This window comes from Cervus canadensis, chromosome 32, assembly GCF_019320065.1.
Source record: "Cervus canadensis isolate Bull #8, Minnesota chromosome 32, ASM1932006v1, whole genome shotgun sequence".
Taxonomy (NCBI): Eukaryota; Metazoa; Chordata; class Mammalia; order Artiodactyla; family Cervidae; genus Cervus; species Cervus canadensis.
The window spans coordinates 7,649,524-7,662,696 of record NC_057417.1 but is presented as its reverse complement, the minus strand read 5'-3'; the positions used below and the strand labels follow the sequence as shown (position 1 = coordinate 7,662,696).

Here is a 13,173-nt window from a genome sequence, read left to right as displayed (position 1 = left end):
ATCTTCTTGGCATTTACAGTCTGGGGCTCTCAGCATCCTCTGAGTGGGGCACATCAGTCAGGCGAGCTGCCCCCGGTTCTCTGAGTTCTAATTGCTTGTTCCCTTTCTCTCCTGCCCCTCCTACCCATCACCCTGTCCTCTGCGACACAGAAGCTGTGTAAGGCTTTCCACCCAGGGGAGAGAGACAGAATACAGAATTTCCTAGGGTAATAAAAGATGTAATAAAAACACCCAGGCTGCAAAAGCAAAAGGCAAAGACGCTGCTGTTGTTGTTCAGTCGCTCAGTTGTGTCCAGCTCTCTGCGACCCCATGGACCGCAGCACGCCGGGCACCCCTGTCCTTCACTGTTTCCCAGAGCGTGCTCCAAGTCACGTCCATTGAGCTGGTGATGCCATCTAGCTATATAGCTTTGACTGTATGGACCTTTGTCGGCAAAGTGATGTCTCTGCTTTTTTAAGGAAAGTTCCAAATCAGGGGAAAAGAGCCTGGAAATAATACTTTATGTAGTTCTTTACATGTATTTTAATCCCTAAAACAGGCATTTGCTCTTATTCTGCATCAGGGTAAAATTTCTCTCTGATTTTCCCCTGGGCCTCGTCACTTACTTTTATGCCACCCTCTCCTACCAACCTTTACATAGAACACACTACGCTCAGAAAATGCCCACTCAACATCATGTGATCTAAGAAAATGAAAAGAATTCCAGCCTCAGGGGGCAGGATTTAGGATTATCAGATGCTTCTGGTTCAGGGTCCTTGTTCTCATTTTTTTTTTAAAGTGTGAATCACAGATTTCTTGATGTGTGTTTGTGAGGAGGACTACAGGAAATAGTCACTAGTTGCATTAAGTTACAAAATGCAAGACACAGCAGTTGCATGTGATTTCAGATAGCAAGTGTTTTAGTAAATTTAAGTATGACCCAAACATTGTGTGGTAGTGGTGGTTTAGTCTCTAAATTGTATCCAACTCTTACGACCCCATAGACTGTAGCCTGCCACAGTCCTCTGTCTACGGGACTTCCCAGGCAAGAATACTGGACTGGGTCGCCATTTCCTTCTCCAAGGCATCTTCCCGACCCAGGAATTGAACTTGGGTCTGTCTCCTGCCTTGCAGGAGTATTCTTTACTGGTTGAGCCATCAATGAAAGCTCCATTGTGTGGGGTATACTTATCCTGAAAAATCTGAAACTTAATGGAACAGCTGTAGTTTGTTGGGGTCACTTTGTCATCTGAAATGTTGTTTCTAGGTTTGAACATGTTGAGTTTCTTGCATTGTTCAGAGAGCCTATTCATGCTAATCATCTAAAATCTATGTGTTTGTTTAACAATATGGAGAATCATCTTGCAAGAAAGACATTTCAGCCTGAGGATAGACAGCTACAGTGGCTTCTTGCTTGTAAGGGGTGTCTGTGTAATGGATCTTCCTTCTATCTTTGCTCCTCTTATATGGCCTGGCTACTCCTGGCTTTTATGAAACCAAGGTCCAAAATCCTAAACATCTCATTCTAGTTGGATATTTTAAGTTATCAAAATCCCACTTCACTAAGGATGTTTCATCCAGTGGCTAGTGACAAAGCCTAGAAGGACTGTTGTACATACTAGCTGTTTCTAATGTCTGCTGCTCAGTGCCTTGGAAAGCAATCAATCATACATCAAGAAAGAAAGCTAGGATTAACCTCCTGCTTACATACTTGGTACTGGGTCCCTAATTACGATATCTCGTATGATGGGTTATGCCATAATATGGAAATAATACATGCAGTTGTATTTTCTCTTGGTTCAAGTGCATCATTTAATGATAGGAAAACATCAAATGAATATCCTTGATATTAAAACAGAGAAAAATTCTGACTTGGGGAACAGTTACCCATATGCATAATCTGATTGACTCTGTTTCTCTTCTTGCTTATAAACTATTTCTATTTTTTTGCAGCAATTTGGTAAAATCTTAGATGTTGAAATTATTTTTAATGAGCGAGGCTCAAAGGTAAGCAACTTAATTCACTTTAGAATTGTTTAGCTTTGTTTTGAAATGCTTGTTATAAATACGGGGAAACAACTGCACTGTTTTAATCCGCACGTTGTGAAAATGCACTTCCGTGGGAATTCCTTTAGGGACCATCCCCCTCACCCCACCCCCGTTTCCAAAATGATGGGGAATACACTGGATTCAATTTAAAATGTATAAGGGGGTATTTGAAAATTGCTGTTTTATAGATGTCTATATATCAAGTTTCCAGAGGAAAACTACCCATGCTTAAAGAAATAATGCTGTTGCTACATTTTTGTTTTTCAGTGATAATTATGTTCTTTATATTAAAAAGTGAGTTCATAGTCTCATGAGCAGGTAAATATGTGATTATTCTGTATTAATAAAGTGCAGTTATTTTCCTGGGTTGTAGGGGAGAAAATCTCATATACACCAACCTTTTGAATAAAATTTAATCCATTAGTCTGCGTACCCAACCACATTTTGCAATTTGCCATTGCTCTGAGTTAGTTTTTTCTAGGAAACCAATTTTTAAGTAGATTTTTCTTACAAATAACAGTGTTAGTAAAAATCAGAGGTTAGGGATTTCCCTGGTGGTCCAGTGGTTAAGACTTCACCTTCCAAAGCAGGGGGTATGGGGTTCGATCCCTGATCAGGGAACTAAGATCCCACCATGCCTCATGGCCAAGAAAAAACAAAGCATAAAACAGAAACAATATTGTAGCAAATTCAATAAAGACTTTAAAAATGGTCCACATTTTAAAAAAAATCATTTTTTTAAAATCAGAGGCTATATGGTTGAACTCCAGCATCTTCAAAATGCAAACATATTGATAGGGAAAAAAAAAAAAGCCGCCAAACTCTCTAAAGCATCTTCTGTGTCAGTGGTCATCTAGGACCAGTGCCCACACCAGCAGCAACATCTGGAAATTTAGCAGAAATGCAGAGTCTCAGGGTCCAACCCAGACCTATTGGATCAGATCCTCTGATATTGGGGCCCAGCACTCTGTGTTGTAACAAGCCTCCCAGGGCTATGGTTAAAGTTCCAAATCCTGTGTCTCCTTATTCTCAACACACGCCCAGGCTTCATTTGAATGCAGGCTACCCCTTTGCCCACTGGGATTTCATAGTGGCTCAAGAGTCCTCTTTCTGCTTGCACTCTCGGAAAACGCAGGAGCCATTACTCTCCCTGGACCAAAGCGGTGCTCTGGGCAGAGCAGCAGATGCTCTAAGAAAGGTGAAAAGAAGTGAAAGTGAAATCACTCAGTCATGTCTGACTCTTTGTGACCCCATGGACTCTACAGTCCATGGAATTCTCCAGGCCAGAATACTGGAGTGGGTAGCCTTTCCCTTCCCCAGGGGATCTTCCCAACCCAGGGATCGAACCCAGGTCTCCCACATTGCAGGCGGATTCTTCACCAGCTGAGCCACCAGGGTGCTGCCAGAGACTTGGATGTTGACATAGGACCTAGGAAGTGAACACATCCCATAACTCTGCCTGGCTTCCAGTCCCCCAGGAACGTTCAGCTTCCTTCTCACTTCCCCAGACTGTGAAAGTCAAAATGGAGAGAAATTCATTCCCAAACACAGAGAGATCACGGGTTCAGCCCCAGAGCTTTCCTTACAGAGACTGTTTGGGACAAGCCAGTATCCAGAAGTGTTACTTAGAGGAACAGGTTTTGGAACTTCCCAGGTGGTCCAGTGGTTACGACTCTGCATTTCCATTGCAGGGGCTGCGGGTTTCATTCCTGGTCAGGAAGCTAAAGTTTCATATGTCATGTGGTATAATAAAGAAGAAGAATGGGTTTTATCTAAGGGAAGAGGGTGCAAAAGCCAGTCTCCTGGGTATAGGAACCACCACCTCCCCACAAAACAATCATTTATGATTCCTTGGGCAGCCTGCGTAGGTTTTATGTTAACTGACAATGTTAACTGAATTGTATTAACTGAACAGGAGAATGCTGATTGAATTGAGGAAAGAAAATGCCGTTATTTTCTTTGTCACAGCCAAAATGGATGGTGTTGTGATATGCTGGATGAGTAGAAAAAAAGAAAAAAAAATCAATTCATTACACTCTGTAGTTCTGCTACTTTAGGGGCCTTGTCTTTCTGTTCTAATTTCAGATATTTAAAGTAATCCTTATAATATGTCAGTAGTTTGACCTCCAGGCTGGGGGAAAATAAGTTAACTCTTTTTCTGCTCTGGTATGAAAAACCATTACAGGGACTTTTTCTACATGTACAAAGCCAAGTGCATTAAGAGAAAAATGTGCCTGATCCCTTTCACTTATGACAGATGTATTCTGGGTGAAATTGTACAAGATGACATGGAAATTTGGCCAACTTCCTTTTAATCCTGAGTCCAAAGCACTACTGCCTTTAAAGTTTTCTTTTCTAAATTCATACTTCATGTATATTTTGTTTTGTGACCTTTGCCAGTCGGAGGAAACGGTTTAATTTTTTTTCCAGAGTTGTTTAAGGACATTAGAAGAATATCGCTTGTTATTCTGAAAGTACAATGGTGATGCTATTTTTAAGATTTCTTCCGTCATTCCTGTGATGAGCCTGTCTCTGGGGCTTTAGGAATAAAACCGTTTAAGTTTGCCGCATCCAGAGACTGATTTTGTGAAGCTGTGAAGCTGCGTCTTTTTTTTTTTTTTTAATGAAGAAACATTAAAAATAGCCTCTCTCAGTGGGTTTGCTGAAAGATCCAGTCTTGCAGCTGTCGGAGCTGACTGGTACTACTGGAGTATCCTGGAGACAGTCCATTTGGGAACTGCTGAATGGACGTAGCAACCGGTACAGGAATATCTTTCATAACTGAAAGTGAAAGTGTTAAGTCGCTCAGTCATCTCCGATGCTTTGTGACCCCCTGGACTGTAGCCTGCCAGATTCCTCTGTCCGTGGAATTCTCCAAGCAAGAATACTGGAGTGCGTTGCCATTCCCTTGTCCAGAACTTGATGTTATCCTTAATGGGAAAAGTCTTATGTAAGGGACATTTCCATTTCTACACCATTGGAATGACCTCATTTTCATCATTTGATGGTGGAGAAGCAGCCAGGAAATGGGAGAGCCCTTACGAGCTAGGAGCTCACCTTCTGGCCATCGTCTTTGGGGACCTTCCCCAGGACGGTTGCTCAATGGAGATTGAGGATGGCTGTGTGTCCTGGGAGTGGTTGGTGTGCATGTCTGTGTGTCTGTGTGCGTGCGTGCATGTACACCTGTCCATACACAGGCAATATCTATATTATCCTGAGAATATATAATGTACAACCTCATGTGCATATGGAAAGTACAAGGAAATCACATTTTAAAAGGATCTGCTAGAGTTTGAAAATGCAATGAGCTGGCACATCGGGGGTGAGAGATCCTATCATTCAAGTTTCCTTTTAGGAGATTTTAAAACATTGTGTCTACCTCTGAAACATTTTATCTGGGGGGATAGACAGAGATGGATGTGTTTTCATAGACCTAGGAAATGTGCAGTCTGCTCTTTGATTCAGTGATATCTATAGTAGTGGGCTTGGGCTTCCCTGGTGGTTCAGTGGTAAAGAGCCCTCCTGCCAATGTAGGAGTCGAGGGTTTGATCCCTGGGTCAGAAAGATCGCCTGGAGAAGGGAATGGCAACCCATTCCCAGTATCCTTGCCTGGGAAACCCCAAGGACAGAGGAGCCTGGCGGGCTGCAGTCCATGGGGTTGCAAAAGCATCAGACACGACTTGGCAACTAAGACAAGAAACCTAGTATTGGTTTCACTCCAGTACCAGACTAGGGAATTGGATGTGAGAGAGACAGAAGCGCTTCCTGTCCTCAGACTTTCCTGAGTATCTGAGAGACAGATCCTTAAGACAAACAAGTGTGATACAGTTTGCTATGATCCCCGGTGAATGAGAGGCTGCTGAGACTCCAAGCAGGCAGATCCATCTTGTTGAAAGCTGGGAGGGCTTCTGGGAAGAAGGGGCATTTCAGCTGGGAGAGAAAGATAAGTAAGACTTGCCCCAGGGGAGGGAAGGAAGAAAGATGGTCTTCTGGGGAGAAGGAGCTATGTGGAGAAAGGTGATTGGGAACAAGTGTGCTGTGAAGCCCTTAGTGCCACAGGAAAATGAGTCTTCAGATCTTTAATCAACAGCTCCTCCTCTTCTAGGTGATAGGAGCTCTCTGCACCAGAAACTGGAGGAATCGAGTTTTCATGTAAGATGAAAAGTCAGTACAGCATCCATCCTGGGTGCTTCAAAGCCTTGATTTGTGCTCTAAATGTTCTATTTGTGTTACTACAAAAACATAGCCCACAAGACTAAAAGAGAAAAATAACTGGGATACAGGAAGGCCAGAATGTGCGTTTCACAAAAAGATGGAATAATAAGTAAGTCTTGGCTGGTCCGCGTTAGGGTTGCCGTTATCTGCCTAGGGCTCACGCCTTCCCATCACAGGGCACAAACATCGCAGATGTCTTCTGCAGGGCTGTGCCTTCTCTAAGCCACCTCCCCAGCACCACCCGCCCGAGGTAAACCTTGGGAAGTAGCATCTCTCCTCCATCTGACTCCTCCCTGCCCAATGTAGCCTCTCCTGCATCCTTGACCTTTATATGGGATCATTACAGCTTACTCAGTTCCTGTGTTCTCCAAGCCACATCCAAAAGGTGCTTCTTTTTGAAACTGAGATTAAAAAAAAATATTCAGAGTAATTTTAAGAATATGCTAAGTATTGCATTTTGCCTAAGACAGAATACTGACCATGAAGTGAAAGTGTTAGTTGCTCAGTCATGTCTGACTCTGCGATCCCATGGACTGTAGCCTCTGTCCATGGAATTCTCCAAGCAAGAATACTAGAATGGGTAGTTATTCCCTTCTCCAGGGGACCTTCCCAACCCAGGGATTGAACCCAGGTCTCCCACACTGCAGGCAGATTCTTTACCATCTGAGGCACCCAGGAAGCCCACTGACCAAGAGGCAGGACAAAAGAAACAAGCTTTGTTGCCACTGACTTTCAAAGTTGCCAGCTCTTGTGCCTGAAAATGGCCAGGTGGCTGTCTGTCTGGCCATGTTGTGGCTCCCCAGATAAACACCTGGCTATCTTCTGATCCAGGGATGTCACATGACTACTTGGCTGGGCGGAGGTAGGATGGTCCCATGGGACATGCCCTTTGGTATTTGTGTTTCTGCAGCAAGGTCTTCATGAACCCAGCTTTGCCAGATTTCAACTAGGCTTCTCAGCAGGTTGAAATGAGATGTATTGAACCACTCAAAAAAAAAAAAAAAGTTTAGCAGAAAATATTAAGAGTAAGAATAATAATAATAAAGAATCAATGTATTATTTTTACATCAAAGCAAAGTAAAAATGTAGTAGAATTCCTCTTTAGTTTATGAACTTGGGATTCAGAAGAGGTTTGTATTTCTACTTTCATCTCTCCATCCTATCCAGGATGCAGATTTTAGGCCAGCATGGTTTGCCCAGGATTTAGATTGGAATCTTTATGACTCCATTTGTGCGGATTGTGTTATTCAAGTGGGTTGAGTGTTCAGTTCTTCCTAGCACTGTAGTGAGAATGACTATTAGTACCCATTAGCAGCAATGATGGCACCAAATCCTCCATTGGTAAATCACATTGGACTGTGGATTTCCTTTCTTAGGCAAGTGAGAGAATTGCCCCAGATAGAGTCGCAGTCCTAGTTCCCCTAATTATTTATTAAATGTATGGCATGGCTCAGGATGCTAGAGCCTTGGTCTTAGAGGTCAGGAGGAGAACATTTCTGTGTGATTTTGGCTGATTCCTACATTTAAGATTAGAATCACCAAGTCAAATAGATATTCACCACAAAAACTCACTCCAGTCCCTAAACTGCTCTATAGAAACTGGCAGTGTAATTCTGTCTAGTCAAAGCTATGGTTTTTCCAGTAGTCATGTACAGATGTGAGAGTTGGACCATAAAGAAGGCTGAGCACCGAAGAATTGATGCTTTCTAACTGTGGTGTTGGAGAAGACTCTTGAGAGTCCCTTGGACTGCAAGGAGATCGATCCAGTCAATCCTAAGGGAAATTAACCCTGAAGCTGAAGGCCCAGTACTCTGGCCACTTGATGCAAAGAGCCGACTCATTGGAAAAGACCTTGATGCTGGGAAAGATTGAACGCCAAAGGAGAAGGGGGCGTCAGAGGATGAGATGTTTAGATAGCATTATCAGTTCAATGGACGTGAATTTGAGCGAACTCCGGGAGATAGTGACAGATAAGGGAGCCTGGCATGGTGCAGCCCTTGGAGTTGCAGAGAGTCAGACACTGCTTAGTGATAGAAGAAGCCATGGAAACCCAATTGCTGGGCCACATTGGTAACTTTTTCAGCAAACAGATTTCTGGGCTCCACTCTGGGATTCTGATCCAAGAAACATGTGTCAGGACTTAGAAATCTGACTGTTTCATATGCCCCCCAGTTCTTTCTGATGTATAACTGAATCTGAGGCCCAGTGGCCAAATCAGAGGCATCAAATAGTACCAACCCTCCAGATTTTATTTTTTGCCCATTGACATGCTGTTATTTCAAAATGAGTCAGCATCAGTGTTTGTGTACCAAATGCAGCTAATCCCATCAGTGATGAGCAAGACTAAGTAGGGTCTTTCTAAGGTATAATCTTAGATTAGTCAAATAATTCAGACCTGTCCTTATCACAGATCCTCACTATGGGAAATAGGAAAGGTAATTCAGTCTAATCCCCCAAGTGAAGAATTTTTTTTTCCCTATCAGATCACCATCTAACCTAACTTGACTACATCCATAGCTATTATCCTCTATGGAGGAGCCCATCATAATATTGGAAAGTTCTCACTTGTTGGAACCCTGGGTAACAGCTCTTTGAAACTGAAACAGCTCTCTGAAACCCTGAGTTTCAGAGATTTTTTTCATGACCTAATGAGGAATTGAGAGTTAACAGGAGTTGGTTATGATCAGCTGTGATTTGTAATTGTTTGTTTTATTAATATGACTGACTGTCCTACTGCTCCAGCTAAGCTTAACACCAACATTTTCCTTTAAGTAAAGATTACCTAACATAAAGAGCAATCTTGGCACATTGCATTATTTTACCCTGTTTATACTGTGAAGACCAGAACGAGCTGGGCAGATTTACACTGAAATTGTTTCAAACGGTTGGTGTATATTTCTGAACAAGCTGTACAAATATTTTTAGGGGTTTTAAAAATAATGTGTCATATTTTCTGTACTCTTCTTAGGAACAGTGTCAGTGAAGAAAAAGGATGGATTTTTGACAATGTGATGTGTAGGGGGGTTGTTTTTTTTGAGGCTGAAATATTAAAGCAAAATATACCAGTGATGCAGAAAAGAGTGTATTTGTTATTGATCAGTAAAAGAAGTACCTAGAGTGTTACTGTAAATAGTATTCTACTAAAGGAGGTTTTGAATTTTCTACCTGTTAATTTGACAAATGGGTATCAGCATAATGTCTTAGAACTTTACCATACGTATACACATTTCTGTTTGGGGTTAGTAAAGCAGTCTGGAAAGCTGACAGTTTCAGAAGCACTTATATCATTTGAGGAGTGAGGGAGGGGATGTAAAAATGTTACTTGACCTGTTTGCATTAGCAATCAATGGGTGTTTATTTCTATTCATTTCATGGGATTATTTTGTTGATTTAGAGCTAAGAGTTTCAGATTTATTAAAAAAAAGGTCTTTCCTTTTTTTTTTTTTTTAGGCTTCTAATTTTTATTTTTTGAGACATAAAGGCTGTAGAATTGACAAATTTGAATAACCCTAAAACTGCATGGAGAAGAGATGGTCTTAAAACCACACGGCATGACTCTGTAGGCAATGTTAGAAGATTCTGGCATTCATTGTTGAATTTTGTGCACACGTTTTCTTTTCTTTTCTTCTTAATTTGCATGTCAAGAAAGTGGTTCCCTTTTTTTCCTCCCTCGTTATTTCATTTTCTTCTCTGTGAAGACACTGTACATTTATTTTGATCTCATTTTCTTTCCGTTCGATTTCTTTTCTTCTGTAGTGACAGTTAGAAAGGTATTTTGGGTATCATTCTTTGAATTCTTCAGGGGTGACAGCTAACGGGTGACAGAAAACAAAGATCTTGTTCACACTTGTCGCTTACTTATTGCACATTTTAGAACTCTTATAATTTCTCTAATTTGCATGTTACAGAACGGAAGCCAGGACAAGAAATAGAAATTAAAGCGAGAGAACGTTCCGCAGTGGTCGTTGACTGAAAATAATAATCTGCATGTTGTTTTCCCTTCTCCCTCCTGCATGTAGGGATTTGGTTTCGTAACTTTCGAAAATAGTGCCGATGCGGACAGGGCGAGGGAGAAATTACACGGCACCGTGGTAGAGGGCCGTAAAATCGAGGTGCATGTCCAAAATATTTTCCTTTTCATCTTTTTGATAAGTGTCTGCTTCACGCTCATTTGTTGTTTCAGATGCATCATTGTGTCTTGTATGTGACCCTATTCCCTTCTCATTGTTTATATATATATATTTATATATAAAAAGGAAAACTGGCCTTACTTTTTTCTTTTAACTTTCCTTTATTATGTTACTCTTATTACTGCTGAAAGGTGGATGGCAAAAGTGAGACAAAAGAAAGGTTAATCTGAAAGGTTTTTTTTTTTTAATTCTTATTTTATTTTTCATGTCTTATAACCAATGGGTGCAGTAGATTCCAAGCAGTGGAGAGAGTGTTGCAAAACAAAATATAGAGCAGTTTTCTGTTTTTGTTTTCTTTTTCTTTTCCTTTCTTTTTCTTTCCACTGCAGGGCTGATGAGGGATCCACAGTGGTGTGCAAATTAAACCAAATTGTGAAATGAATAGCATTTAAGAGAACAGTTGTTGGGGGAAAAAAAAAAAATGAGAGGTCTTTGTCATGAAACCTTTCATTTTTTTTTTTCCTTTTTAAGAAGACACTTTCAATCTTTGTATTCTTTTGCAAACAACGTGAATAACCAAACAGGATTTCCTGTTCAATATCTGGCCCTTCTTCATGGAAAAAAAAAAAAAAAAAAACGCTGAAATTCCTATACTCATAATCTACTCTTTCTACCACTGGCTCTCCCTCAAAATGACCATAGGGTCGTATTTGTTAAAACTTAAAAAAAAAAAAAATACCAGTTAAAAATGCTTTAGTCTTTGGAGTAAGATGTTGCATATTTTGCCTTTCATTTCCCCCCACCCTCGACGATAATCCTTAGGCCCCTCACCAAACTCTCAGTAACCATGGTAACTGTATACAAACCCATGCTGGCGATGGTGGTGAATGGTAAGTGGTGAAATCCATCTGCCGTTTCACGTATTTAGTGCTGATATATCTCTATACATATATATACCACGTGAATTTTTTTGACTTGTTGTATTAAGTTTTCTTGATGCTCTATTTTTTTGGATATTGGTACGCCTGTAAATGAGTGTACGTTCTAAGCTAGCCTGGGAGGCACTGACTGGATTGAGATATGACCAGTGCACATCTTACTCAGATTGTTAACTCCATATTGTGTTAAACAATGCACCCTCTCTTTTATCCTTTTGTTAGCTGTGACTTTAAAGCTTGAATGATTTTGTTAATTCTTGCGATGTAAAAGGCTCTTGTTCCAAGTGTTGAATGCTAGATGTTGCTTCCCCAATGGTTCTTCCCCCTTAAAGTGTTGCATACGGCTAAAACTTGTTTGTCCTTTTTTTGACATTTATGTTCCCTTGTACCTGTCTCTCCCCTCTTCTCCTCCACTGCATGTTCCTTCATATGAACCTTATTTTATGTTTAAAAAAAAATATTTATTGTTTCTGTGTTACCATGGAGTACACGCATGCTTTTCAATCTTCAATTATGCAGTTCCTTTTAATTTGCTTTTACTGTCTCCTTATTAAACTTTTAAATGATATGACATTGCTTTATTGAAATGATTTGTTAAGTTAAAATGGTTATGAAGTAAATGTAATTATAAAAATGTATGATTTTGTTATGCACCTACTGCCTTTTATAAATTAAAATGCATTTTAGTTTTTGTTTTTTGTTTTTAATAAGTAATCACAGTCATAATGCATGCAACTAATTGAACTGTGGACTGGCCCTGGAATATGTGCTCATTTGAGTTTTCTATGTACATAGGTAAATAATGCCACAGCACGTGTAATGACAAATAAAAAGACTGTCAACCCTTATACAAATGGTAAGTAGAGTTTGGCCTCTTACAAGAAAATGTCTCTACCTCAGAATCTATTAAGTAATTTAATTGGGGAATCTGTGCCAACAAGCCACATTTGCCTCAGCATGGTTACTGTGTCTTCGCTGCTGACCTGCTACAGTGAACCACTTGAATCAGTAAGATAAATTTCATGACAAAGGCAAATATAGTTTTCAAGTAAGGAGTGAATGTTCTTCTTTCATCCTCTCTGGAATAACTCCTATGTGGAGTGAGATACATAGGAATCATTTGAGAATTACATGGGTAATTTAATTTATTGTAATTAGAATGAGTTGATGGAGGGTGGATATTTTGTTTGTTTCTCCCTTAATCATCACCTCCTTGGTGATCAATAATCATTCCCGGAAATGGGACTGCAGCATTTGGTTCCGGCTTTGAATCTTCTCTGGAGCCATTAGACTTCTGAAGTACCTTGGAGGGTACCTCATGATGAGTTCCACACTGAGAACAGAATGTATGAGTGTGTTACACACGTCTCCCTGGGTTACGAAGTGGCATCTGGGGCAAAGGAGGATGTTTACTTGTATTGCAGACCCCTTCAGGACGATGCATTTCTGCCCTTGCTCAAGAGGAAAACGTCTCAAAGCTCTGCATAATAAGGACTTACAAAATATGAAAAATTATTAAAATATTCACACATTTTGATTTTTTAATCCTTCTCAGAAGAAATGTCTCTTAAGATATATGGTTGGGGTGGGGGGCGGGAAAAGATGTCATATGCTAATCACATGCTTAATTGCACCAAATTTAGATAGAATGTAATGTAGTAAGTTAAAGTTAGAGTTTTGTGGGATACAATACTCATTAAGATGAGTAGGATGAAGACTACAAAGGGGCTCATAATGAATGAAAAGTTTTAAAATAAAAGAAATTATATGTATAGCGTGATTTGAATTAAGGTAGGCATTACCCCCAAAATGTTTATGGTTGAGTTGCATTGTGAGAATGGAAGGTATTTTTCCTCTGTTTT

General features: G+C 40.4%; 1 protein-coding gene across 20 annotated transcripts in view; it reads left to right on the top strand.

Moving 5' to 3' along the window:
• Positions 1 to 13,173, top strand: part of RBFOX1 (RNA binding fox-1 homolog 1) — a 2,068,635-nt gene that overhangs the window by 1,927,704 nt on the left and 127,758 nt on the right. For 19 of the 20 annotated variants that reach the window (XM_043455516.1, XM_043455518.1, XM_043455526.1 and 16 more), the window contains 3 exons: positions 1,933 to 1,986; positions 10,263 to 10,355; positions 12,107 to 12,167. In XM_043455516.1, coding sequence (XP_043311451.1) covers positions 1,933 to 1,986; positions 10,263 to 10,355; positions 12,107 to 12,167 — 208 coding nt within the window. The remainder of the gene's footprint in view (positions 1 to 1,932; positions 1,987 to 10,262; positions 10,356 to 12,106; positions 12,168 to 13,173) is intronic. The other variant, XM_043455530.1, reaches the window with a different exon arrangement.